Source organism: Ascaphus truei, chromosome 3 (genome assembly GCF_040206685.1).
Source record: "Ascaphus truei isolate aAscTru1 chromosome 3, aAscTru1.hap1, whole genome shotgun sequence".
In the NCBI taxonomy this organism is placed as follows: Eukaryota; Metazoa; Chordata; class Amphibia; order Anura; family Ascaphidae; genus Ascaphus; species Ascaphus truei.
This window is the reverse complement of record NC_134485.1, coordinates 370,010,526-370,038,241: the sequence shown is the minus strand read 5'-3', so window position 1 is coordinate 370,038,241 and position 27,716 is coordinate 370,010,526. Positions and strand designations below refer to the sequence as shown.

Sequence of the window (27,716 nt, the reverse complement as noted above, 5' to 3'; positions counted from 1 at the left end):
GCTGTCAGTGGCCATGCCTTCTCCACACATACTGTCTTTGTCCCTGTCACTGATCTTCTACAGTCCCCTTACGGCAGTGACGGGGAGGACAGTGGACCCTAGAATTTTTCTGACCATTTATTGGCCCGCCTGAGAAAAACCCCTGGTCTAAGAAACCTTCACTTGTGCTATACTTCTTAACAACAGCAAAAAATGGAGGAGCCTATCCATGACGCGTCGGCACCATCACAGAAAAACATCATATTATTTTGTATTTAGTAGTAAGAAAAAGTCTTGTGGATTAGAACGTCATATGGATAAAACAGTGTGAGTCATTAAATATTATTTGGTACAACAAATATACTTTCCTTCAGTGCTTTGTATGTATATCTTTGTTTGTATGTATTATTAATAATACTTATCTACAAATTGGCCTAAACGTTTGATTGAAGGCTATACATGAATCTCAAGTAGATAAAGATAACTTTGTTTCTCAGTTTACAAGTCGTCTTGTGTTTACTCACGTCAACAACAAATGTTTGAAAATATATTGCTACAACCTAGTTACAATAGAATGAACTACTTTGTTTCTAGAAGGTACAGTAGATATTGCTAATACCATTTTAATAATCTGGTGACTTTGCATACATACCAATAGCCATTTTGAGTTTAATTGACTTAAAGCAGCAAAATATGTGAAATCTTCTGGGTTTTAAAAAAATTCAATCAGTTCAGTAGTATTAGATAATAGTGACTATTTTTGTTTTGTTTTATTCAACTCTTCATGCCATGTTTAATGGGTTTTAAAGCATCCTTTGATTTCTATAGCAGGTTGTAGCCCACCTCTCAAGCAGTGCAAGATCTTTGCAGCACTTTCTGGTTTGGGACACTTTGTGGCAAATGTTCCCAGCAGTTTGAGTGTGTAAACTGTAACACTAGATAATGTTACCTTGGTAATATAAGTATACATTGTAGCTGCTGAGTTACACTGACTGAAGCAGCCATTATGTTAGCCACACAATCAGGATTTTGACAGATTTATAACAGGAGCACCAAACGATTACCGGCTTAGGTAAGAATGAAGCATTAAACATTGTCATATGCTTTACATATACAAATAATAATATTTTAAAAAGTTGGAAAGTAGTATTCCTGCTTTGTTACCCAATGCCACTTTCTACTTCAGGAAGAAATTCAAGCACCATGCAATAGCTAAATAGAAGAATAAGACAAAACAGTTTAAACTTCACTTGTCTATTGTTGAATTATTTTTATTTTCATTATTCTTCAGCCTACTTTATGTTTGCCATTTAAATAATGTTATTGATTAAACAAGATTAAATCCAGGGAACTGATGTTGTTTTTTTCCTCATACAGGTTAACAAGCGACTTCCCACTGCAGGAAAGAAGATGTTGAAGATGATCATTTCTGCGTGGGGTGACCTACATTAGAGCTGGATGTACATTGCATTGGGAGTATCAATACATATGTGGGAATATGTCAAGCGATTTAAAAAACAGACAAACCAACTAATCACTTTCATACTTGCTTACATAACTCTCCACAAGAGACAGAGTTTAAATTATTGCTGCATATGAAACTATCTACCATCCCAAAATGAGTGCACCTCTGGTTCCAAGCAAGACATGTTGCACTGAGCAGCAGGACAACAGCAATGCAGCAAAAAATGACAATGAAAGTGTAACTGGTTTAGGTGATACAAATGCCAACCAAATATTCTCCATTGGAAGAGTTCAAGAACAGGTCGAGATATGTAACAGCACAGAGAAAACACGAACGTTGTGTACTTGGCAATCTGAAAATCTTACACGATCTAATAAAGAGCAAAGCACGCCATTGGACTGTAGTGAGGAATCTCTATCTAGCGATCTGGTGTTAAGTGATCAAAGACCCCATACTCCCACATATAAAGACTTTACAAAAGATTACATGACTGATGATGCTAAAGACCGTTTAAATGCCTGTTTTACCCATGGATACACCCAGCTAAGTTCCAAGAGCAGCACATATGACAGAAGCTCGGTGATTCCCATAAATAGAGCCATTGAATCTTCTCGGAGGGTCTATAGTAATAATGGGGGTAACGTAACACAAGCTGAGCGATTAAAAAGTATTTCCTTGGCAAAATCAGGTACCGCTTCAACGAAAACAGAACCTTTTATAAAAGAGCATACTTCACCTATACCAGCCAGAGATTCACCATCAAAGTACATGCAATGTCTTGAAACATCAACTCACAGGATCAGAACCACAGATGCATCACAGAATACACCACTGGATCACTTGTTTGGACTATCCTCCCATCCACTTAACAATACCTCAGAGGAAAAAAAGATTGTATTTTATTCTAAGCCACCTACCTCAGATACCAGTGTCCAAGAATTTTCTACGGATGAGGGAATCTTGTCAAATGTTAACAAACAAAGCACATTGCAGCATTCTACAAACATACATAATCTTTCACCTTCAACTCATAAACCTCAGGTAATATGTAGCGTATCAGAAGCACAAGTGTATCAGGGTCAAATACATAAACCATCAGAATTACTCGATTCAAAGTTTATGCAATATAAAAGTATTTGTCAGAAAAAAACAGAGCATATGATGCTGGTTGAGTTGGCAGGATCTAAGAGAGTGGAAAATATGTCAGAAATACGAACATCTCCATTACAATATCCTTGCGGGCACGTAGATGGCTCACAATCAAATAAAGTAGCAAAACAAGCTGAGAAGTTTGTCTGCAGCAGTCCTAAAATATCTCATTTCAATCACGGAAATAGGAGGCAGGATGAATTTTCAGTGGATAAATTGTGCGATGAAAGTAAAATACAATGCTCTCAGGTCGGCGCTCATCAAGATAGCGATTCACTAAGAATGGGCACATTAAAAAATAAAGAGTCAAACCTCACGCCTGCTGTAAGAAAAACAACATCACTTAATGAATCTCTGGATAATACGGTGCATCTGAATAAAGACAGGGTTTTAGTTGAAGATTATCTTTGTCAGGACAGTGACAATAATTTTCTTTCAAGCAGCAGTGTGTCTTCCTTGAAAGATGCAACTGTTTTAGTTCACAGCAAAAAGACAACTATTGGGAGGAAACATCAGTCAGATGTTCTAAAAGGCAATATAAAAGAGAGCCATAAGGAATCCTCTGATACATTTGTATGTGCTCCTACTCCCTCAAGCCCAATAGCAGCAGTAAATATTAATGATCAGTGCATTGCCTCACTGAGCAGCTTTAAGGATCTCGGTGCAGTTCATGTTGACAGATTGTCACCTTCCTCAGTGCTACCTCCTATTGAGAGTACACAGTTGTTCAACATATCCCCTAAAGCTACTAACAAGACGCTTTGTAACAGTGGTATCCCAAAACCAATACTAATACATTCCAAACCTTCCAGTGCAGACAAAGGAATTATGGAAATCAATTACAGTGAAAAGACTGAAGAGACCATTGAACCAAATCTTATCATACCTAAACCCAAGCACGTGCGACCTAAAATTATTACGTATATTAGAAGAAACCCTCAAACAGTAGACAGACTCCCCTTTGAACAAATCGGCATGCCATTTGGGACCCCTACATGTAGTGTCCCCATGCCAAAGGAACATGAGACATTAAGCAATGACTTAAAAACATCTAATATGTTGCTGGATAAATATAAAGCGGACTTACAAAAATCAAGGATATACAGTGCTGGTTTAATGGTGTCTGGAATAAGACCCCCTGGACATCAGTTTGGTCAGGAGGTAAGGCAGCTGTTCATATTTTTTTCTGTGTTGAATAGACCAATCAAACTTGTTTGGTAATAATTTTATCTTGCATTGTTGTACAGTGTGTTTCATACCAGTTTCATAATATTATTGTATAGTATTATATTATTATAGTTTATTACTGTTTATTTGTTAAATATTATTATTGTTTATTTGTAAAGTGCCAACATATTCCACAGTGCAGTACAATGGGGGTACAGAGATTTGATAATTACATCAACAGAGTTACTGTACATACAAATAAGGACAAACATGCACAAACAGTAATGAGAAAGTATACAATTTTAACAGCACCTCAATAGGAGTATGTAGAATCGCTAAGCAAATGAGGGTGCGGTGCAAGGGAACAGGGAGGGACCCTAATTCACTCCAAAGTTGAAATAAGGAACACAAGGGAAGTTCCCAACACTCAAAGAATACAAATGCAAACAGCAATAGGTGATATGTCAAAAATAATTATGTTTTACTATACTTATGAATCGATCAAATATAGCAAACAATTGCATTAGACAATGATACAAGTGTAATAACCTATCCAGTGTAATCACAATTGGTATCAAATAAACACACTAGGTGTGATGGGCACAAAAAAAGAGAAAAACTGAAAAACGGGGGAGGGAGATAAGGTAAGGGAAAACAAGGGATGGGGAGGGTGGGGGGAAAACAAGGGATGGGGAGGGTGGGGGGAAAACAGGGGAATAAAGGGGGCAACATTTCGGGGCTCCTAGCCCCTTCTTCTGGCCCGTTCCCAAAGATCCAAATGAACACAGTACTTCCCTTACCTCTGTGAAACAGGGACTCCCTGGGTAAAAACAGTAGCAAGGCTGAAATAATACTGCAGGCAGCACAAATGTGCAAAGAACTTCCAATTAGGTATACTCCAAACCACAGCAGCAAGGTTTTCAAACAGAAGTGGCTAATACCACTAACAACCAAGCAGATAGTCCTTAGTAGCACAATAAACTCTTTAGAATAAAGTCAGCACAGAGTCAAGTTACAAATCACGAAAATCAAACCACTAGATGTTTAAGGATATCCAGGATGTTAGCAATGAGGGTCTTGCTCGTGAGAGCTTATGCTCTAGAGGGAATGAGTGGGTTAGAGTATTCCTCAGGTTGGAGTATGGTCTAGCCCTACAGCTGATCCAATTAAGGTTTGAGGGTGGGGATGTTACATAATGTGGAAATTGGTGCAGCCACACAGCAGAGGTTGGAGGGGGAGGGGGAATTGGATGTTAGAGGTATGCCTTATAGGCTTCTTTGAAAATTGAGTTTTTCAATGTCTGTAAGCAGGGAGAGACACTGGTGCGTGGTAGGAAATTCCAGAGAAAGGGGGCAGCCTGGGTAAAGTCTTGTAGGCGGCTGTGAGAGGAAGGAATAAGGCTGGATGAAAAGTGGATGCCATAAACGTAGGGGGCCTTTAGGTATATATTTGGGGATGAGGGCTGAGATGTAAAGGGTGGGCAGCATTCTTGAGAACTTTGTAAATCAGAGCTAGGGTTTAAAATGTGATTCTAGAGAATAGGGGAAGCCAGTGTAGGTATTTGTGTAGTGGAGCAGCAGAAGTGGAGCGGAGTGTGAAAATGAGGTAGAGATATCTGGGAGCAGCATTTTGGATGGATTGCAGTTGGGATAAACAGACAAGAGGAACGCCAAATAGGAGAAGTTGCAGTAGTCGAGGGGGAACAAGATGACTGAGTGACTTTAGAATTGTGGTTGAATCATGAGTGAGAAAAGGGCATATCCTGGCGATATTTCAGAAGTGTGATAGCAGGACTTTGTGTGGGACTGAATATGTGAGACTGAAGGAGAGGGCAGAGTCAAAGATTTATTTATAAAATGTTTTACCAGCAAATAGTACATTGAGAGTTACCTTTCTTTTTGTGTCCTGGACACAGAGATATGATGACAATACATGGTTACATTAAATGAATATGGTTATATATTATATTAAAGACATTGCATGAACTGTTAAAGATAATATGTTGTAGGCTTATGTAACAGTTAAAGACAAAATTAAAATGTGAGAGCTTTAGTTTTGAAAGAACATAGACCCCTAGACAGGGTGTGAGGTGTTGATGAGATTGTGGTGCCATTGACAGTCGGGGTGAGTTTGGGTGTAGGGGTGGCAGTACAAGGGGGAAAGCATAATAGTTCTGTTTTTGACATTTTAAGCTTCAGGTAATGGTGGGATGATACAGAAAGCCAAAATATGATGTTAGTTCACCAGGAGAAGACGTGTATAGTGAGAAGAGCAGAGAGCCAAGGAAAGAGCCTTCTGGGACCCCAATAGCAAGATGGAGTGAAGATGAGGAGACACTAGAGAAGGAAATACCGGAGCAGTTGGATAGGTAGGGCATGAAAAAGAAGAAGGCTGCATCACAGAGGCTGATCAACAGCGTTGAATGCAGCAGAAAAATCCCAGAGAGTTAGCAAGGAGAAGTGACCCTTAGACTTAGATGTTAGTAGGTCATTGGCCACTTTTGTTAGTGCTGTCTCAGTGGAGTGTAGAGGATGGAAAACAAATTGTAAAGAGTGAAGCAGGGAGTTGGAGGAGAGAAAGTAAGACAAGCGGTTGAATACAAGTCACTCGAGCTTGGAGCAAAGGGGAGAAGGGAAATAGGGCAGTAGTTAGAGGGGGTGGCTGGGTCAAGAGAGGGTTTCTTTATATTGGGCGTGATAAGTGCATGTTTAAAAAAAGATAGTAATTTGCTGGAGGAGAGATTAAAAAGGTGAGTTAGGGTGTGGCTCAGTGTGCCAGGAAGGGAGCTGAGGAGATGTGAGGGAATGGGATAAAGTGGGCAGGTTGTAGGGCGAAATGATGGGAGGAGACCTCATCCTCTCTCACAGGGGAAAATGAGCTGATTATGGATTTAGATGTTCAAGGGGAGGTAGGTGTTGCATGTGGAGAATGACATGAAGACATGTCTTGTCTGATAACTTCATGTGAAGTAAGTGGTGGGGTCTTGTGCAGTGAGGGTAGAAGGGAGTGCAGGTGTAGTTGGGGGGAAAAAAGAAACAGAGAAAAGACAAGGCGCACAACGCACATAGTGAAGTACAGTTTAAAAATTAAGTTTTACTTGAAGATAATAAGTTCTGCGTACATAAAAACATATAAATCAAGCATTTGTTAAGTGGGGTTACCACACAGGGAACAGCTGGACTCGTCAGGTTTCATCCACTGTCAGAAGAGGAACCGGAGACCAATGATCATCTGACCAGGTAGGTGGAGGGGGGGGGGGGGCCTCTGGATCCGTAGAGGGCACTCACTCCGTTTCTGGATGCTGAGATGTTATATCCACAGTGTGTATATACATACAGTCCCAAGGAAGCGTACAGTCTGCTCTGCTGTTGCTTTCCACTGCTCCGAGCAGTGGAAAGCAACAGCAGAGCAGACTGTACGCTTCCTTGGGACTGTATGTATATACACACTGTGGATATAACATCTCAGCATCCAGAAACGGAGTGAGTGCCCTCTACGGATCCAGAGGGCCCCCCTCCACCTACCTGGTCAGATGATCGTTGGTCTCCGGTTCCTCTTCTGACAGTGGATGAAACCTGACGAGTCCAGCTGTTCCCTGTGTGGTAACCCCACTTAACAAATGCTTGATTTATATCTTTTTATGTACGCAGAACTTATTATCTTCTAGTAAAACTTAATTTTTAAACTGTACTTCACTATGTGCGTTGTGCGCCTTGTCTTTTCTCTGTTTCTTTAGTCCCAGGGGTGTTGAGCCACCCCCCAAGAAAGGCTGCAGACGCATCATTTGTGATTTTACACCTACAAGGTCATCACTATTGTTTATTATATTCTATATTCACTTTTATGTAATATATCACATTATCACGTTATTAGCAATGCACTATCACTTTTTACGTAGTTGGGGGGAGTAAGGATTTAGAGGTGGGGAATAGGCATTAATGTTTAGAGGACAGAGTTTGTATGAGTGAAGAAAAGTAGGTTTTCTTGGCAAGGAAGAGGGCAGAGTTCTAGGACGAGAGTATGAATTTATAGAGTAGGAAGTCTGCTTTAGAGCTGGATTTCCTCCAGAACCGTTCCGAGGTGCGGGCGGCATTTTGACGTAGCGGGTAAAGTGTGTGCGCCATGGTCAGGAAAGAATAGAGATGGGAGAGGAGAGGTTGTAAAAATGTTGAATTTGGAGAGGGTCTAGCATATGTACACTAGGTTTCTGTATGTGCATGTGGAAGTAGGTGTTGGGGAGGGAGCAGAGCAGGGCTAGATTACCCTATAGACAGACTAGGCACGTGCTTAGCGCACCAGCAAAACAGGGGCACCACAATTATTATTTTTTTAAAGAATTTGTTATTTCAAAAAAAGTTTTGAAGTAGTCACCATGGGATAAATGAAAACTTTGTTGGATTTTCTTACACTTCACTATATACTCTTTCCCCATTTGTCTGTTCTCTTTTATAACTTATACCAACCTAAACCAGGGGGTGTACTTCTAACGTAGATCTAAATAATGTGAGGAAATCAGATCGTGTCATGTGTTGCAATAAATTTATGTTCAATTATTGATTTATTTTTCGGATTTAAATATACTTCATTGTTTTCTTTTTCTTATATAGTATATATACCGAAAACTGTGGTATCATTGGCCCTTTGTGGACAACTTTGGCCCACTATGCAAAAAAGTTGAGCATTTTTTTATCGAATATTATGCGCGAAATGTGGAAAATTTGTACGTATTGATTTGTAGGTCACAATAGTTGCAACATCTACCATTTCTAATATCATTCTCATTTTCTCTGTTAGATGTCAGGACCGACGCCATTTTATACGTTAGTCCTCTATGGCTCATTGCCAGCCAATGCATGTACTTGCATAACCCCCACTTTTGCGCTTAATCTAATTTCTGTATGGTTTTGGGCAACGCGAGCCATAGAAAGGTTAGAATCTCTGCACTAAGAATTTGTTTCAAATTTGTTTCAAAATTTAGTATTTCGTATGTACAAAACTTTTGTCTAATTTTTAATACTGCAATTATTTTGAAAGCAAATGTAAGTATTATACGGTTTTATTAGAAAATTTAAAAAAAGTAATGGTAATAATGCTAAATATTTATGCGTTCTGTATACATTTTTGGTAAACCAAAAATTAAGTCGTTTTTATTGAAATTGTAATTTTTTTTTTTTTAAATGCTATTTTCATTTCAGCCTACAGTTCATGTAAGTTTTATGTTATTTCGAAAAATACAATTTTATTTAACGGTTTAGTATTGTTTTTACTTTAAATTATATATGGGGAGCAACGTAATCTTTTCAGTGCTTAGGGACTCTAAAGGTCTTAATCCGTCCCTGGAGCAGAGGGTAAAGTGAGGCTAAAGGGTAGGAGGTGATGATCAGAGAGAGAGCGAAGGATGTGTTAAAGAAGTTAGAGACAGACCAGAATCTAGAGGAAACCAAGTCAGAGGAGTGTCGATTGCGTGAGTAGGAAAAGTGGTCCACTGGGAGAGACACCAAAGAAGGAGGTTAAGTAGATAAAATGGGCAGCTGAAATGACATTAAGATTGTGAAAATGGATTTTAAAGTCTCCCAGCATGATAGTAGGGGTGTGGAAGTGAGGAAGCCAGGCGACAGAGGACTCGAGAGCCCACTTTATTGCCAAGCCCTCTTTTTTACACTGGCATATCTTCTCTCATGCGGGGTTAACTCTCTGCTGATATACAGCACTGGGTGTTCTTATGTTCCAAATGCCTGTGAGAGGACAGCATCTATCCCTACATCATATTCTGGAATTCTTTGGTGAAGTCTAGCTTCATCAAGATGGGTTGTTCACACAATGCGTCTTTTAACTTTTGTACGGCTTTCTCCGCTTGGTCAGACCACTTTACCATGACAGAATTCTTCCCATTTTGTTAAATAAGACAGAGGTGTAGAGATGGTTGCAAAATCAGATATGAATCGGCAGTAGCAGCCTGCCAACCCACAGGAAGGCTTAAACCTGTTTTTTATTAAGTGGTCTTAGCCATTCCTTAATAACCTTGAGCTTTGAGACCTGATGGTTTACCAACCCTCTACCCACTGTATAGCCTAAGTACATAGTGTCTTCCAAACCTATGGCACACTTACTCGGGTTATCCATCAAACCTGCCTCCTCAATGGAATCTAGGACTGCCTGGACCTTTTTATGGTGTGAATCCCAGTCACTACTATGGATGATAACATCGTCAAGATAATTTGCAGCATATTCTCTGTGAGGTTTGAAAATTCGGTCCATTAACCTCTGAGAGGTTGCTGGAGCCCCATTCAGGCCAAAGGGTAAGATCTTACACTGAAATTGCCCATCCGGTGTAAAAAAAACTGTTTTTTCCTTGGCCTTCTGTGCGAGTGGAACCTGCCAATAACCCTTGGTTAAGTCGAGGGTGGACAATACAGAGCGTCCCCCTAATCTGTCTATCAACTCGTCAACCCGGGGCATGGTAGGTATCAAATTTAGAAACAGCATTAAGTTACTTGAAGTCATTGCAGAACCTAATTGAGCCATCTAGCTTAAGAACCAACACAATGGGACTAGACCAGTTAATGTATGATTCCTCTAGCACGCCAAGGTCAAGCATTTTCTTTACCTCCTCTTTAACTGTCTGTCGTCTAGCCTCTGGTAATTGATAGGGCTTAACATTAACGAACTTTCCAGGCTCTGTAGTTATTTTATGTTCAATGACTGAGGTTCTTCCTGGTATGGGAGAAAAAACACAGACATTGTGCACAACAAATTCATTCACCTCTTGTCTCTGGGGATCAGACAATGTGTCTGCAATTTTTATATCAGAGATTGAAGGTGTCTCAAAGGGAACAACCGTTTTTTCTCCCTCTCACAGAGCTTCCCTCTCTTTCCAGGGTTTTAACAGGTCCACATGATACAACTGTTCTGATTTTCTCTTCCCTGGCTGGCTAACTCTGTAATTAACCTCTCCTACTATCTAGGACTTCATATGGGCAAGTGGGCACAAGCACTAAGATTTTATCTCCTGGATGGAACACCCTACTGTAAGTCTGCCATTCTGGTTATAGGAATTCTGCTGCAAAGTCTGGGCTTATTGCATATGTTGTCATACAATCGGTAATATAAAGAAAACTGCTGCACACCAAATATCTAAATAAATAAATAAAGGGGGATACAAATACTGGTGCTCCTGGTTCAGGTTTCTCTGTAATAATCCAATATTCAATGAAAGGTATAAAGAACAGGGTTCCACAGATTTTCCAATACACTATTTTATTGCCAACAGATTGACTTGACGTTTCGGCCACACACGGCCTTTCTCAAAATGACCAAGATATGTTGATGGCCATGTTCAGACTTGGACAAAGGGCCTATGAGATCCATACTGATGCGCTCAAAGAAACCTCAATAATGAGCTAGGGTACCAGAGAACTCCGTAGCGGATTAACCGGTGACATCATCTGGCACTCTGGACACGAATCACAATATTGTTCTATATCTTTTTTTTATGCCCGACCAGTAAAATTGTGCCTATATCCTATCTGTTGTCTTTTTCACTCCTTAATGTCCCCCCAAAATTTGACTATGAGCCATGTCTAAAACCTGCCATCTAAAGTTTGTTGGCAAAAGAAGTTGCTCCAGAAAATCAGATTCCTTTTTTCTCTATTCTCTACCCTATACAGCCAATCATTATTGATTATAAAATAGGGTGTAGATGGCATAATCCCGGGGTCAACAGGTTTCCCATTTATATGAACTGTGCTAGCTTTAGAATTTACTAAGGTCAAATCGCTTAGCTGGGCAGAAGCAAACTTAACAGGTAAAACCCCCAAATCCTGAAAACCAAAATCTGTATCTACTTTGTTCTCAAGAGTAAGGTTCTCTTCACCCGCCATAAACTTTAAAGGTTCAACTGAACCTAAGGGAGCCTGGGGTTCTGATAAGGGTACATTCTGCAAAGAATCAGACTTTCTCATAATTCCCCAAACCAGGGAAAATCCTGACCCAGTAGCACCTCATGAAACAGATTAGGTATTACGTCTACTTGGTGATGTACTGGGCCAAGAGGGTTTTCTATATAAATCTGTGCAGAGGGGTAGCAGCGGATGTCTCCATGAATACTAGTTACGTGCAAAGACAATCCTGGCAGTAATTTATATTTAACGAGGTTTGCTGATACCAAAGTGACCGTACTGACAGTATCAAGCATTGCTCTTACAGACACCCAATCCACCTTAATTTGACATATTCTGTTTCCCGTGCTCTATGGTAGTTTGCGTTATAGCTGAAACACAACCCGAAAAACCACCCACAGAGATATCACAGTGCATTTGGTCTGAATTCAAAGGGCAAACTGCCACCACATGTCCCAGCTCAATGCATTTATAACACTCTGTGCAGGTTCCGGAACTGGGCCGGGTTTTTTCTCCAGTCCATTGGAGTTTTTGTGAGCATTGTTCCCCCCATGGGCTCTGAAACTCCCAGGTTCTTTTGTAGATGGTAGAGGTTCTTGCGGCCTTCCTTCCCAAGGAATAGTCTTACTGGGTTTTCTGGAGTACAGGGGTTAGTAACCTAAATAACTATTATGACCTGTACTCCTGGACATCTCCTCACCAGTGAAGTTACATTCCACCAAGGCGACCTGCTGGTCAGCATCTTTGGGGTCACTCTGGCTGACCCACTTCTGAATGCTACAAGGGAGACCCCTCAGGAACTGGTCTATGATGACCCTTTTCTATGATCGTGGCAGGCTTACTCTACAAGCCCGGACAACTACAGTGACACCTGGCTGTGCAAGAATCTCAACTTTCAGTGTGACTGTGACGGACTGGCCCTGTAGGCAAGGTCAGTTAAGAGTCTACACAATGCATTTTAGGCTGTATCAAAACATTGGATGGTTTATTTATTAAAAAAACACAACAACAAATTGGGCACACTGTTCCTTTAAGAAAAACAAAACCATATAAAGAAAGCCTAGTCGACCTTGGTAGACTTACTAAACAGTAAAGACCCCAGCTACCTGGCTAGCTAGCTAGCCCAGTCACCAGCCCCAAAACATACAACACAATATCAGAGAATAATATTTAAGTCCTTATCTGAGTGTTCTGGTCCGGCATCTGTTTCTCCAGGTTAACATCAGATGCAGGCATTGCAGTCCTGCTACTCCCAGGTCCACTCTTGCCCTATTTCTGTGCAGACTTCTTTGTGGTGCGGGGCTTTGCGGTCCCCACTGTTCCAAGGCAAATCCCTCTGGTGAACAAGAAGCCTGGGTCTCTGCAGGCTGGAGTTCAGTTGGTGCTGGGAGTGAATCCCAGCCGGGTCACATGCAATCCTCTGTGACCCTCCTCTCTTTCAGAGCAGGAACGTGGACTCTGACAAGCAGTTACTTCCTATACAAAAAAGACACTAGATGGCGCTCAAAACACTCTATCAACCTTAAACAGTGCAGTGAATAAATATAGTGACAAATAATCCCAATAATATTCGTGCAATAAGGTGATAAAAATATAAACACGCAAACCCTTGGAGGACTGTTTCAAGGTCCACAATGAAAGCACAAAAAAGGAAAGCCAGGGGAGCGAAGATACCTAAAAGAAAAAATATAAAACTACCATAGTGCAGTTAACGTTAACCAAACACAGAAATGGCAGAGCTCTCAATAGCATATAAGACACGCTAGACAAAAAAGTAAATGTCCATCTGTAGATGTTCAAATTCGCAATCAGGAGCAAAAATAGGAGGTAGCGATATGATCCAAAAGAGAAACACAATACTAGACGGGGGCGTCACAGGAACTCCACAGCAGACTCTCTTCCTCTGGATGTTACGCTGAGGGTTACGCTCTACGCGTTTCGCCGTGCAGAATGACGCCCCCTTCTAGTATTGGAAGAACCGGAAGTGACGTATCGGCTCCGCGCAGAGGTACAGGACGGAGACCAGTGGATGCAGCGGCGGTGTGCAGAGATCCCGAGAACGTGACTCGGCTAACATCTTTACCCCTACACCAATGCTGTAAACCATATGGAATCTTGTAAGCCTCCAATTTTTATCAATGTCGGATAAATGTTATTGGTATTTTAATTTTTGGCTCTATGTTTCTCTTTTGGATCATATCGCTACCTCCTATTTTTGCTCCTGATTGCGAATTTGAACATCTACAGATGGACATTTACTTTTTTGTCTAGCGTGTCTTATATGCTATTGAGAGCTCTGCCATTTCTGTGTTTGGTTAACGTTAACTGCACTATGGTAGTTTTATATTTTTTCTTTTAGGTATCTTCGCTCCCCTGGCTTTCCTTTTTTAAGCAGTTACTTCCTGCCTATTAAACTCTGCTCATTCAGGAGTTAATAGGAAGCCCAGGCAGGAAACCTGCCACCAGTGTGTAGCTTCCTTATCCTTGCAGAGGGAGTGAGTTAACTCCTTTACTCCCTTACAGTGACATACATTTGAGCTTGTTCTGTTTCATAGTGGGCATTTTGGGAGTCCCCCACCAGATAGGAAGCAAGTATTCCAGCCCATTGCTCTGCTGGCTATCCTTCTTGTGCCGTCGAATGCTCAAAAATAGTCAGGTACGCCTCAACATCATCGTCTGGGGTCATTTTCTGTAACAGGGAGACTTTCCCTGACAGCGGACCTGCATAGCTTCTCCAGTCAGCGAGGTAATGCTGTCTCCCAACGCTTGCAGTTCCTGGCGTAAGAGGTGGTTAGCCTGTTGTTGCTCTTCTCCTATTGACTGTTGTAAGGACAGCACCATCTGCTGTACCAATAATGCAGTACTCTCTGCCTATGTCTTTGCAAGGACTGCAACAATCTCACTTTGTGACTTTGACCACTGGTGCAAACCCTGCATTACCGAATACACAAAAGAAAAAGGACTCAGCTGGTAGCACTCTATAACTCTAAAGTAAATAGTAATAGTAATGATAAGTGATAAGGATTAAAAATATTTTTTTTTTTTTTTTTAACATTTTTATTAGGAAACAGGCAAATTTACAGGCATATATCACATCTCAATTTCCTAATACACTCTGATTTTCAAATTTTCCATGTTGGAGGGGGGGGGGGGGTGTACCGCCAAGAGTGGCGCGACCTCTGGGTCACCGGGTGACCGGGGGAGCGAGAGGTCTGAAAAAGAGAGGGGGGGGATAGAGGGGAAGGGGGGGGTGGGTATAGAGATGGGGGGGGTGAGGGGTGAGCCTCCCCCACCCCGCCGACCCTAGCGTCCTTCAGGCTGAGGTTTGAATGGTCATCATTTCTTCTATCAGATTCTCTTGGGTGTCAGTGAATCTCCCAGGGTTCCCAAATTTTGTAGTGACTTGCAGTCTTGCGTTTGAGAAACGCCGTCAGACGTTCCATGAGCATTACATCATCTATTCTTCTCTTAACTGCCTGAATGGAGGGGGGAGAGATCTTTTTCCAGGAGAATGCCACAGCACACCTAGCCGCGGTAAGGATGGAGGAGATTAATTTTCCTACCGGGCGGTCAATTTCCTCTATTGGCCTGCCCAGGAGGAAGGTCAGTGGATCTGGGTCTAATGTGAGGCTAGTTACCTCTCGGATTAAAATTTGAATAGAAAGCCAAAATGTTTGGATTTTTGGGCATGACCACCAAATGTGGGCCATGTCTCCTCTCTGTCCACAGCCTCTCCAACATAGATCTGAGGCCAGGGGGTAGATTTGCTTTAATCTAACTGGGGTAAGATACCAGTGGAACATGATTTTGTAGATATTCTCTTTTGTCGTGGTACAGATGGAAGTTCCTGAAGCAGCGTCCCATATATCCTCCCAGTCTTCTCTATCTATATCTATACTCAGTTCCGCCTCCCACTTGGACATGTAGTCATGAGTGGAGGGGCCTGCTGATCTCTCCATACCAGCGTATATGTTAGAGATCAATGCTTTTTGATGTGTACAAGTTCGGCAGAGCCTCTCAAAGTTGGTGAGGGGAGGATACTCAAATTTTGGGGACAATTTTTGGAGATAATGTCTAATTTGGAGATACTTAAATGGACTCAATTCTGGGGCCTCGTGTTTTGTTCGTAATTCTTGGAAGTTCAGCAGCCTTCCATCGCTCAATAGGTCGGCGACCACCCTAACCCCCTTCAGATGGAAGTAGTCGAATTGTTTTGGTTCACATCCTGGGGGGAAATGAGGATTGTTGTGGATCGGAATAAGCAGCGAGCCCGGAGCAGTTAGTTTAAACTTTGATCTGCATTTCCGCCAAACTTCCCAGGTGTGTCTGGTGGCACCAAGGTCGAACCTACGGGGTGGTCTATCCCCCTTGTCTATGCACCAAAGGTGGGCCTGCAGAGAAGGCGTTTTTACGTAGTGGGATTCAATATCTCGCCAGCAATAGAGACCCGGGTCTGCGTTCCACACTACGGCTTGCCTCAATTGGGCCGCTAAATAATACTTTGTGATATCTGGGACACCCAGGCCCCCTCTTTCTCTTGGCGTCAGGAGGACCGATCTGGCAACCCTGGGCCTTTTGCCCTTCCAGATAAAATTAAACATTCTATTCTGGATGTTTTTAAGTTCAGGGCTGGGAACATGGATCGGGAGTGTCTGGAAATAGTATAGCAATCTGGGGAGTATATTCATTTTTACTGAGATCATCCTTCCGATCCATGAGATCTGGTAATCTTCCCATTTGTCCAGGTCTTTTTTGATTTTCCCGAATAAAGCCGGGTAATTATATTTGTACAATGACTGGTAGTTACCTGATACATTCACTCCCAGATATTTAATGTATGAGGAACTCCATCTATAATTAAAGTTCAGTTTTAGTAAGTTGATTTCCGATTCTGATACATTTAAGTTTAGGGCTTCTGATTTGTCATTATTAATTTTGTAGTCCGAAATTTTGCCGAACTCCACCAATTCTTTATGAAGATTGGGGAGCGATGTTTGGGGGTGAGTTAGGGACAGTATTACACTGGCGACACACTTTATTCGAGCTTGGCTAGTCCCACGAATTCGGGTATACCCGGGTGTATTGAGGTTTGTGACTGTTTTCTGCCCGAGTACATTGAGTTATTTTCCAAGCAGGGATTGAAGCATTTTATTCCCGCTGGCTGCAATACTGCACAATATATATATATTAACTGCATTACAATTCATGAATTTATGCCATCTGGTAGACACGCAAAGCATTGCAGCCTATTAAATCCTAATCATTATCATTTAACAGATCAGCCGCCCATCAGCCAGGCATGAACCCAGGCTGGGAAGGCAAATGCAACGGGGCTTGTCAGAGGTTAGGAGTGGTGCATTCCAGGTATCTGCCAGGTACATACCGGGTATTTACTCGAATAAAGTGTGTCGGTGCAGTATGTCGTCGGCAAAGAGCGAGATTTTGTAATTTGTATCGCCAATTGGTACGCCCTGGATATTTGTGCTCTCGCGTATTTTGGCCGCCAGGGGTTCGATTGTCAGGGCAAAGAGAAGAGGGGATAAGGGACAGCCCTGCCTTGTACCATTTGTTATTGGAAATCTTTGCGCTGTACCTCCCGGGAGTTTGATTGCTGCTGATGGATTTTGGTACAGTGCTCGGACCCCCTCTAGGAATGAATCCCTGAAACCAAATTTTTGTAAGGTCTTGTCTAGGAATAGCCAATTGATTCTGTCAAACGCCTTCTCTGCGTCCAAGCTCAGGAGAACTGCCTTGGTGTTTGTAAGGTTAATGTGATCTATTATATTTATAATTTTGCGGGTGTTGTCCGAGGCCTGGCGGCCTGAGACAAATCCCACTTGGTCGTTATGGATTAGTCTGGGTAGAATGGGGTTTAATCTGTTCGCTAGTATTTTGCTGTATAGCTTAAGGTCGTTGTTCAACAGCGATATGGGGCGGTAACTCCCACATTGCATTGGGTCTCTCCCCTCTTTATGGATTATTGCTAGGTTAGCCAATGACATTGATGCTGGTATGGGGTCACCTTCCATAAAGGAGTTGAACAAGTCCAGCAGGTAAGGAGATAGGGACGGGAGAAACCTCTTGTAGTAGGCGTTTGTGAATCCATCAGGGCCGGGGGCTTTGGATAGTTTTAGAGCTTTTACCGCGTCTGCCAATTCCTCTTTTGTAATTTTCCCATTCAGTGTCTCGTTCTCCTTCTCTGTTAAGGATGGGAGGTTGCAGCTATCTAAATAGTTTGAAACTGCCGTAAGCCTTGATGCTCTATTATTTTCCTCTTGAGTTCTGAGGTTGTATAATTTGGTATAAAATTTGGTGAATTCCTCCGCAATGTGTCTGTCATTATATAATATGTGACCTGACCTGTTCTTGATCGCAGTTATTTGGGACCTCTTTTGTACCCCTCTTAATTTACTGGCCAATAGTCTGTCAGCTTTGTTGCCCTTATCATAGTATCTCTGGTTAGTCCATCGAAGGGCTTTTTCGACATCCTCGAGTTGGATCTTTTTCAACTCGTTTCTGGCGGTAGTTAAGGTTTTGTATATTTTCCCCGAGGGGTTGGATTTGTGTTGCTGTTCTAGTTTGATTATTTTCTCTGTCAAGTCTTTGAGTAGTTTTGCCTTAGTTTTTTTCCTATGGGATGCTATGGAGATAAAAGTACCTCTGATGGTTGCCTTATGGGCTTCCCATAGTACCGCTGAGGATGGGACTGAACCTGAGTTGTTCCTGAAGTACTCTGATAGGGCTGACTTGATTTCTCTCTCTATTTCCGGGTGATTCAATAATGAATCGTTTAGTTTCCAGTTAAATGCGCTCGACTTTGTGAATGGAACTGAGAGAGTTAAAGAGATAGGGGCATGATCCGACCATGTGATCGGGCCTATATCCGTTTTTTGGGAGGCCTCCAAGGCATTCTTGGTTGTAAAGAGGTAGTCAATGCGAGAATAGGTCTGGTGGGGTGCGGAGTAAAAGGTATAGTCCCTTTGGCCCTGATGTTGGGATCTCCAAACGTCCACTAGGGAAAAATCTTTGATAATTGCTCTAAATGCTGTTCCCATCTTTAGGGATAGTACCGTGTGTGGGCGGTCAAAAGGGAGTGTCTTATCCTCCTGTGGGTTTAAGGCCATGTTTAGGTCTCCCCCCACTATCAATGAGGATAGGTAGGTAGGGTCAATTGTGTTTAGGACTGTTTTCAAGAACTCTGCTTGGTTCTCGTTTGGTGCATAGAGGTTGACCAGGGCGATCGCCGTGCCTGCTAGTGAGCCATATACCACAAGAAATCTACCCCCTGGGTCTGAAACTTTTTTGACAAAATTGAATGGGGTTCCCTGGCGGATTAAAATGGCTACCCCTCGTTTCTTGCTACTGAACGAGGAATAATAGCCCAGCGGGAATGTATTATTAAATATTTTAGGCAGCTCGTGGTCTGTGAAGTGTGTCTCCTGGAGAAAGATGATATCTCCTTGGGATCTTTTCATCTCCTGGAGGGCTAGTTTTCTCTTCCTATGGCTCTGTAGTCCTTTAACGTTAAGGGAGATAACTTTGATTGGGGCCTGGTTAGCCATTTTTGTTATCTCTGGAGGGGCCTTTGCGGATCACCCCTTTCCCAACCGGGGGACCGTGACCGATTACTGTGCCTGCGGGATAGGAAAGAACATCTCTGGCGGAAGAGGGTGACCTGTTGTCTGGACCTGGGTCAGCGGTGTCGGGGGGTGGTGGTGGATAGGGTGGACGGGAAGGGTAAAGGACTGCTGGGACAGCACCAGCAGGCAGAGAGAAAAAGGATGGGGGCCTGTGGGCGCCCCCAATGGGGTGTAGCCGGAATTGCATACCGGCATTCGGACTTAGGGTCCTTGGGGGTAGACCCGGGAGTACAGACTGGCTCGTCCAGGAGGGTGTGGACCCCTTAATGGTTTTTTCAAAATCCTTTTCCCTATGTGTATATAGCCAACAGGGAGAAGGGTAGAGACAGAGGGGGGGGGGGGGGCGGGGGGAGGGTGCCTCATAGTGGGGCCGGAGTGGCCTATGATGATCGAGTGGGACAGATGATCTTTTACATAAGCATACATTCAGGTAACGCAGGCGTTAGTTTCCCCACATGGCTGATCAGTTATAACGATTCCCTCTGGATAAACGTTTCGACAATAACATCCTATTTAACTTTTTAACTCTAACAAGCATAAGCCATAATGAACACACAGCTATCTTATACAGTGCCTATTCTGTGGGGCTGATTTGCCGGCAGAGGAGGGCTGTCTGTAGATCTCTTAGCCGAACTCTTGTTTGCGGCAGGAGGGGAGGGGGGTGAGGGGGGAGGAGAGGGGGGAGGGAAAAAGAGGGGGGGGGAGGGAGGGGGGGAGGAGAGGGTAGGGGGTAGGGGGGGGAGGGGAGGAAGGAGGAGGGGGGGAGGGGGAGGGGGGGGGAGAGGAAGGAGGGGTGGGGTGGGAGGAGGGAGGAAGGAGGGGAGGAGGAGGAGGGGGGGAGGGAGGAAGGAGGGGAGGAGGAGGGGGGAAGGGAGGGGGGAGGGGAGGGGGAGGGGAGAGGGGGGGAGGGGAGAGGGGGCGAGGGGGAGAGGAGAGGGGGGAGGAGAAGGGAGGGGGGGGAGGGGAGGAGGGGCGGAGGGGGGAGGGGGGAGGGAGGGGCGGAGGGGAGAGGGAGGGGAGGAGGGAAGAGGGGGGGGAGGAAGGGGAGGGGGGAGGGGGGGGAGGGGAGGAAGGGGAGGGGGGGGAGGGGAGGAGGAGGGGCGGAGGGGGGGGAGGGGAGGAGGAGGGGCGGAGGGGGGAGGGAGGGGCGGAGGGGGGAGGGAGGGGCAGAGGGGGGAGGGAGGGGCGGAGGGGGGAGGGGGGGGAGGAGGGGGGAGGGGGGGGAGTAGGGGGGAGGGAGGGGAGGAGGGAAGAGGGGGGGGATGGGGGGGGGGAGGGGGGGAGGAGGGGGAGAGGGGAGAAGGGGGAGGGGGGGAAGGACAGGTGCTCCATAGTAGGGTAGGGGTAGTCTGTGATGGTCGAGTGGAGCAGATGATCTTTTGCATAAACGCACATTCAGGTAACGCAAGCGTTAGTTTCCCAGCATGACAAATCAGTTATAACGATTCCCTCTGGATAAAACGTTTCGACAATAACATCTTATTTAACTTTTTAACTCTAACAAGCATAAGCCATAATGAACACACAGCTATCTTATACAGTGCCTATTCTGTGGGGCCGATTTGTCGGCAGAGGAGGGCTGTCTGTAGGACTTAGTCGAACTCTTGTTTGCGGCAGGAGGGGAGGGGGGTGAGGGGGGAGGAGAGGGGGGAGGGAAAAAGAGGGGGGGTAGGGGGGAGGGAGGGGGTAAGGGGGGGAGAGGGGGTAGGGGGGGGGAGAGGGGGTAGGGGGGGGGAAAGGAAGGGTGGGGGGGTAGGGGGAGGGGGAGGGGGGGAGAGGCAGGAGGAGGGGGAGGGAAAAAGAGGGGGGGTAGGGGGGAGGGGGGGGGGAGAGGGGGGTAGGGGGGGGGGGGGGGGAGAGGGGGTAGGGGGGGGGGAGGGGTAGGGGGGGGGAAAGGAAGGGTGGGGGGGTAGGGGGAGGGGGGGGAGAGGCAGGAGGAGGGGAGGGGAGGGGGTAGGGGGAGGGGGTGGAGAGGGGGTAGGGGGGGAGAGGGGGAGGGGGGGGAAAGGAAGGAGGGGGGGAGGGGGTAGGGGGGGGAGAGAGGGGGGTAGGGGGGGGGAAAGGAAGGAGGGGGGGGTGAGGGGGGAGGGGGGAAAGGAGGGGAGGAGGGGGGAGGGAGGGGAGAGGAGAGGGGGAGGGGGGGGAGGAGGAGGGGAGGAAGGGGGAGGGAGGGGAGGGGGGGGGGAGGAGGAGGGGAGGAAGGGGGAGGGAGGGGAGGAAGGGGGAGGGAGGGGAGGGGGGGGAGGGGAGGAAGGGGGAGGGAGGGGAGGAGGGGAGGGGGGGGAGGGGAGAGGGAGGGGAGAGGGAGGGAGTGGAGGGGGGGGAAGGGAGGGTGAGGGGAGGAGGGGGGGGAGGGGGGGGGAAAGGGGGGGGAGGGGGGGGGAAAGGGGGGGGCGGGGGGGAAAGGGGAGGCGGGACCCAACCATAGGCAGGGGGGGCCAGATACACCTGTAACATATGAGTAGTCGACAGTCCTTCTGCGTAGACCATGGAGACAGGCCCCGTCCGGATCCCATCCCCCCGCCCCCCCCCACAGACCGTTTCCAGGAACGGGGACGGCTCTCTGCAGCCAGCGCCACGGCTTCCTCTCGTCAGTTCTCCATAAGCGAGGGGGCCCCCTCGGCCTCAAGCAAGCCCCCCCCCCCCGGGATCCCCGCCCCCCCTCCCCACCCAAAAGCCGCAACTGGCGTCCCCCCTTCGGCTCCGCTCCTTGGACCGCTCGTGTAGGTCTTTTATGGTGGTGCAGGTGGGTCTCCAATGAGATCTGGGTACTGGGTGCGTCGTCGAGGTGCACTCAGCGGAGTGGTCCTCATGCGTGAGTTCGGCTCTCAGGGGCGTGCTGTCTTTCAAGTGATCTCACTCCATGATGTAGGTGGGCCGACTGTGCTGCTGGGGATTTTATTTCGACGCTCAGGTGAACTCCACGGGGTAGACGGCCGCTAGCAGGCGTATCTGCGTCTCCTCTTCAGTGATCACTGCAGGCGGTTGCATCCGCTCAGTGCTGGGATAGATCTACGGCAACGGCCAACTGGGAATAAGGAGGTTAGTTTGGGTATTCCTTTACTTTCTTTTTGCCTGCGCTTGGGTTGGAGCAGCGGTTCTGCGGGAGGGGCGGCTAGGCCCGCCCTCCTCTTCAGCATCTCGGCTTGGACTCTCCTCTGATCCCCAAGAGGGCGGGGGAGTGAGGCCTAGTGCTCTTGCGAACGCCGCCATCTCCTCCGGGCGCCTCAGGGTTAAGAATTTCCCATTTTTGCTGGCCGTTAATCTAAATGGAAATCCCCACCTGTAGCGGACACCACTTTCTCGCAGGAGCAGCGTTAAAGGTTTGAGTTCCTTTCGCCTGTTAACGGTGATTTTGGACAGGTCGCTGTAGACTTGTATTCTTTCCTCTTGGAAGGTAATGTCTCCTTTTTCTCGGCAAGCTGTCAGGATTCGTTCCTTGGTGGTGTAGCTGTGGAATTTTACAATCAGGTCTCTTCTTCTATTCGGATCCTCCGACCTGGGACCAAGGGCTCGGTGGGCCCGATCTATCTCCATGTCTCTGGGTTCCACATCTCCACACAGGGAGGAGAAGAGTTCCAGTAGGTACGGCCGGATGAGATCGGGGAGAACAGTCTCAGGGACGTTGCGGATCCGCAGGTTCTGTCTCCTGTCCCTGTTCTCCTGGTCTTCTATCGCGTCTTTTAGGCCCGCCACTTCTTCCCCCAGCCGAAATACTTCGTCTTCGGCCTCCATTAACCTCTGTAGAGTCTCTCCCTGTTTTGTCTCGAGCTCGGTGGTTCTCTCGGTCAGGCCTGATATCTCCCCCTTGAGCTCCGTGACGGCAGTCTTGAGATCCTGTTGCAGTGAGGAATGGAGTTTGTTGTGGAGGGATGTCATAAAATCCTCAAGGTATTCTTTTGTTATTACCTCTCCACGGCCGTGTCGGTCGCTTGCAGAGGTGGGGGAGCCGCGTGCGTTAGCGCTGTCTTGGTTGTCAGGCGTTGCGCCTGGGCTTCTCTGCGTCGGCGGAAAGTATTTAGTTACCGCCGGAGTTGAGGCTTTTTTCTGACGCGACTGCATTGTCGCGGTGTTCCCCCTTCTAGGAATGTTTGCTTGGAGCCGTAAGCGTTAGAGGAAAGGTGGTGGTCCAGGGGGGGCGAGACGTAAGGACGGTGCAGGCACCTGGGGGTCCTTATGGGGGCAAAGTTATTTATTTATTTATTCTGTGGTGTTGTGTCAGGGCAGCTGCATTAGTGTGAGACTTAGTGCTTCTGGTAGCAGTGGGAATTCTTCCCTAGGCAGGGGACTTTGTTATTACTGCACTTTGTGGGGTGTTGGTACCTCCGTGTGGGGTCCCTCTAAGATGGCCGCCTCTCCCTCTCAGTCACTACACCTGCGCTCACCTCCTCCCAGCGCTCACCTCCTCCCAGCGCTCCCCCCCCCCTCCCAGCTCCCCCGATCATGGATTTATTTATTTATTTATTCCTCCTTCACCGCTCGCGCCGCGGGAGGCTGCTGCGAGCGTACCTTTCACTGCAGGAGCAGGGGGAGCTCCGTCCCCTTCTGCCTCCGATTTCCCCGGCTTCAGACCTCACGGGGCTCACAGTGCCACGCCGCCCCTTCTCGCCGTCGGGCCCGCGCCTCACAGGGGGGTCTCCCCGAGCTGCCCGTCGGATCGCCCGAATCAGGCTGTCAGGGGCTCTGCAGTGCGCCGGAGCTGGGTCCGGAAAGGTCAGGGGAAAAGTGCCTATTCCTGTAGTTATGCTCCGGGGTCCACGGGAGTCTCCTAGAACGCGGCCATGTCTCGTGACGTCACCGGAAGCCCCCGGATTAAAAATAATTTTAATGGTATATCTCTTAAAATAAAGGGGTGTACATAAATAAGAATAAAAATGACCTTATATCCCAGTCAGAAGCTTGCTATAATCAGGGTGTGATGAGATATGTGCTAAATAACTATATAGTTAAAAAGCTTGACACACAGACCTGTATCACCATATACAATGTATATGGGGTAATATATTAGCACTAAGTAATCCCTCCTTATTGTAATGGGGGATTTTAATTATCCAGACATAGATTGGGGCAATGAGATTAGCGTTACAACAAAAGGAAACAGTTTTTTGGGGGTGCTTAAAGACAATTATATGACCCAAATTATTGGGGAACCAACCAGGAGAGGGGCAGTTCTGGATTTGGTCATATCAAACAATGTAGAAGTAATAACACATATTCAAGTCCTGGAACATTTGGGTAACAGTGATCATAACATGGTCTCATTTGAAATAAATTATCAAAAAACAGATTACTTGGGTTCAACAAAGACCTTAAACTTTAGAAAGGCAGATTTTAATAAACTGAGGTCTAATCTAGTAGTAATACAATGGGATGATGTTTTTGCAGGGAAAAATGTAGAAGATAAATGGGCAGTCTTTAAAACATTGTTAGAAAAGCACACTTATCAGTGTATACCCTTGGGTAATAAGTATAAAATAAATAAGTCAAAACCAATGTGGCTAAATAAACAGGTAGGGAAGGAAATGGACAAGAAGAGGAAGGCGTTTAGATTATTTAAGTCAGAAGGGACAGAGACAATGTATCAGAATTATAAGGAATTTAACAAAAAATGCAAAAGGGCAATCAAATTAGCAAAAATGTATAATGAAAAAAGGATTGCAATAGAAAGTAAGGTCAACCCTAAAAAGTTCTTTAAGTACCTTAATAACAAAAAAATGAGAAAAGAAAATATAGGACCCTTTCAGTGTGAGATGGGTAGGCAGATTATTGGAGATAAGGAAAAAGCTGAGGTATTAAACAAATTCTTTGCCTCTGTGTTTACCAGGGAAGAATCAAGTTCAATAGTCGTTCCGCAGGAGGAAGCCACAACCTCCATATTAATGAACAATTGGTTAACTGAGGAAGAAGTTCATAAGCGACTTGAAAAAATTATAATAAATAAGGCACCTGGCCCCGATGGCATACATCCAAGAGTTCTCAAGGAGTTTAGCTCAGTAATAGCAAAACCATTATATTTAATATTCAAGGACTTATTTCCACAGGCTCAGTACCACAAGATTGGCGGAAAGCAGATTTGCCTATATTTAAAAAGGGAGCTAGATCACAACTGGGAAATTGAAGACCTGTAAGCCTGACTTCAATAGTAGGGAAACTACTTGAAGGTTTAATACGGGATAATATTCAGGAATACCTAATGGTAAACAAAATTATTAGTAATAGTCAGCATGGATTTATGAAGGATAGATCTTGCCAAACTAACCTTATTTGTTTCTTTGAGGAGGTAAGTAGGAATTTAGACCAGCGTAATGCAGTTGATGTGGTCTACTTAGATTTTGCAAAGGCTTTTGATACGGTTTCACACAAGAGGTTGGTGTACAAAATAAAGAAAATTGGACTCAGTAATAATATATGCACCTGGATTGAAAACTAGTTAAAGGACAGACAACAGAGAGTTGTCATAAATGGAACTTTTTCAGGTTGGGCTAAAGTCGTGAGTGGAGTACCTCAGGGATCTGTACTTCGACCCCTGCCTTTTAACTTGTTTATTAATGACCTTGAGGTTGGGATTGAGAGCAAAGTCTCCATCTTTGCTGATGATACTAAATTGTGTAAGGTAATAGAATCAGAGCAGGATGTAATTTCTCTTCAGAAGGACTTGGAGAGACTGGAAACGTGGACAGGTAAATGGCAGATGAGGTTTAATACAGATAAATGTAAGGTTATGCATTTGGGATGCAAGAATAAAAAGGCGACTTACAAATTAAATGGAGATATATTGGGGGAATCCTTGATGGAGGATTTAGGAGTGCTTGTAGACAGCAGGCTTAGCAATAGTGCCCAATGTCATGCAGTAGCTGCAAAGGCAAACAAGATCTTATCTTGCATCAAACGGGCAATGGATGGAAGGGAAGTAAACATAATTATGCCCCTTTACAAAGCATTAGTAAGACCACACCTTGAATATGGAGTACAATTTTGGGCACCAATCCTAAGAAAAGACATTATGGAACTAGAGAGAGTGCAGAGAAGAGCCACCAAATTAATATAGGGGATGGACATTCTAACTTATGAGGCGTGGCTACCTAAATTAGATTTATTTACATTAGAAAAGAGGCGTCTAAGAGGGGATATGATAACTATATACAAATATATTCAGGGACAATACAAGGAGCTTTCAAAAGAACTATTCATCCCACGAGCAGTACAGAGGACTCGGGGCCATCCCTTAAGGTTGGAGGAAATGAAATTTCACCAGCAACAAAGGAAAGGGTTCTTTACAGTAAGGGCAGTTAAAATGTGGAATTCATTACCCATGGAGACTGTGATGGCAGATACAATAGATTTGTTCAAAAAAAGGTTGGACATATTTTTAAATGGGAAAGGTATACAGGGATATACCAAATAAGTATACATGGGAAGGATGTTGATCCAGGGATTAATCCGATTGCCAATTCTTCTCAAAGTTGAAGAGATATATTCCCTCCTCCTTAATGCAGCTGAATTAGTTAAATCAATTGTCAGTCTGCTGCAGAAAAAAGTGCTATCTAGTGGTAAAGTCTTCACTATTTGGAGGTGACTATGCTTAAACAGATCAGACTAATGTACCCCTGGTTATTGTAGGCTAGACACTTAAAAAGATCCTTGATTAATATCAGGATATATGAGATCAGTATTGCATAGGAACCACATACCGTTTGTATGATCAGGCAGTGGTTACAAATGCATCCTATCAGTTGCAGGCTCTGTAAGTTGTCCTGCTAGGTCGAGCTCCTCTCACTAAATTGGGTATAAGTCTATGTGGTGTTCGGAACCCTCCAACATTACAATAAGGAGGGATTACTTAGTGCTAATATTTTACCCCATATACATTGTATATGGTGATACAAGTCTGTGTGTCATGCTTTTTAACTATATAGTTATTTAGCACATATCTCATCACACCCTGATTATAGCAAGCTTCTGACTGGGATATACGGTCATTTTTATTCTCATTTATGTACACCCCTTTATTTTAAGAGATATACCATTAAAATTATTTTTAATCCTTATCACTTATCATTACTATTACTATTTACTTTAGAGTTATAGAGTGCTACCAGCTGAGTCCTTTTTCTTTTGTGTATTCGTTATAACAATTCTCAGCACAGCACCAATACTCATTCACTCATTTAAACTGACTATTAGCTGAGCAGAGGTTTCTGTCCCCTTCCCCCTCCCCCCATCCGTAAACCCTGCATTAATGCAGCTGCTTTGCCAGTTTGGTTCCGCTGTAAAATAGCTGTATTCTCTGCCTGGCATGTTGTACTACCCTCGTGTATTCCTCTATACTGTAGCTTCCACTTCTCAGTGCCTTTTAGAGTGCCTTTTCCATTCTCCACCAATTGTGACAACTCGGTCCCTTTGCAGGATCTTTTTTCT

General features: G+C 44.9%; 1 protein-coding gene across 3 annotated transcripts in view; it reads left to right on the top strand.

The window, feature by feature from the left end:
- Window positions 1–27,716, top strand: part of MTUS2 (microtubule associated scaffold protein 2) — a 666,577-nt gene that overhangs the window by 156,350 nt on the left and 482,511 nt on the right. For all 3 annotated transcript variants that reach the window (XM_075592173.1, XM_075592174.1, XM_075592175.1), the window contains exon 2: window positions 1,357–3,754. In XM_075592173.1, the coding sequence (XP_075448288.1) occupies window positions 1,598–3,754 (2,157 nt within the window). In that variant the 5' untranslated portion in view covers window positions 1,357–1,597. The remainder of the gene's footprint in view (window positions 1–1,356; window positions 3,755–27,716) is intronic.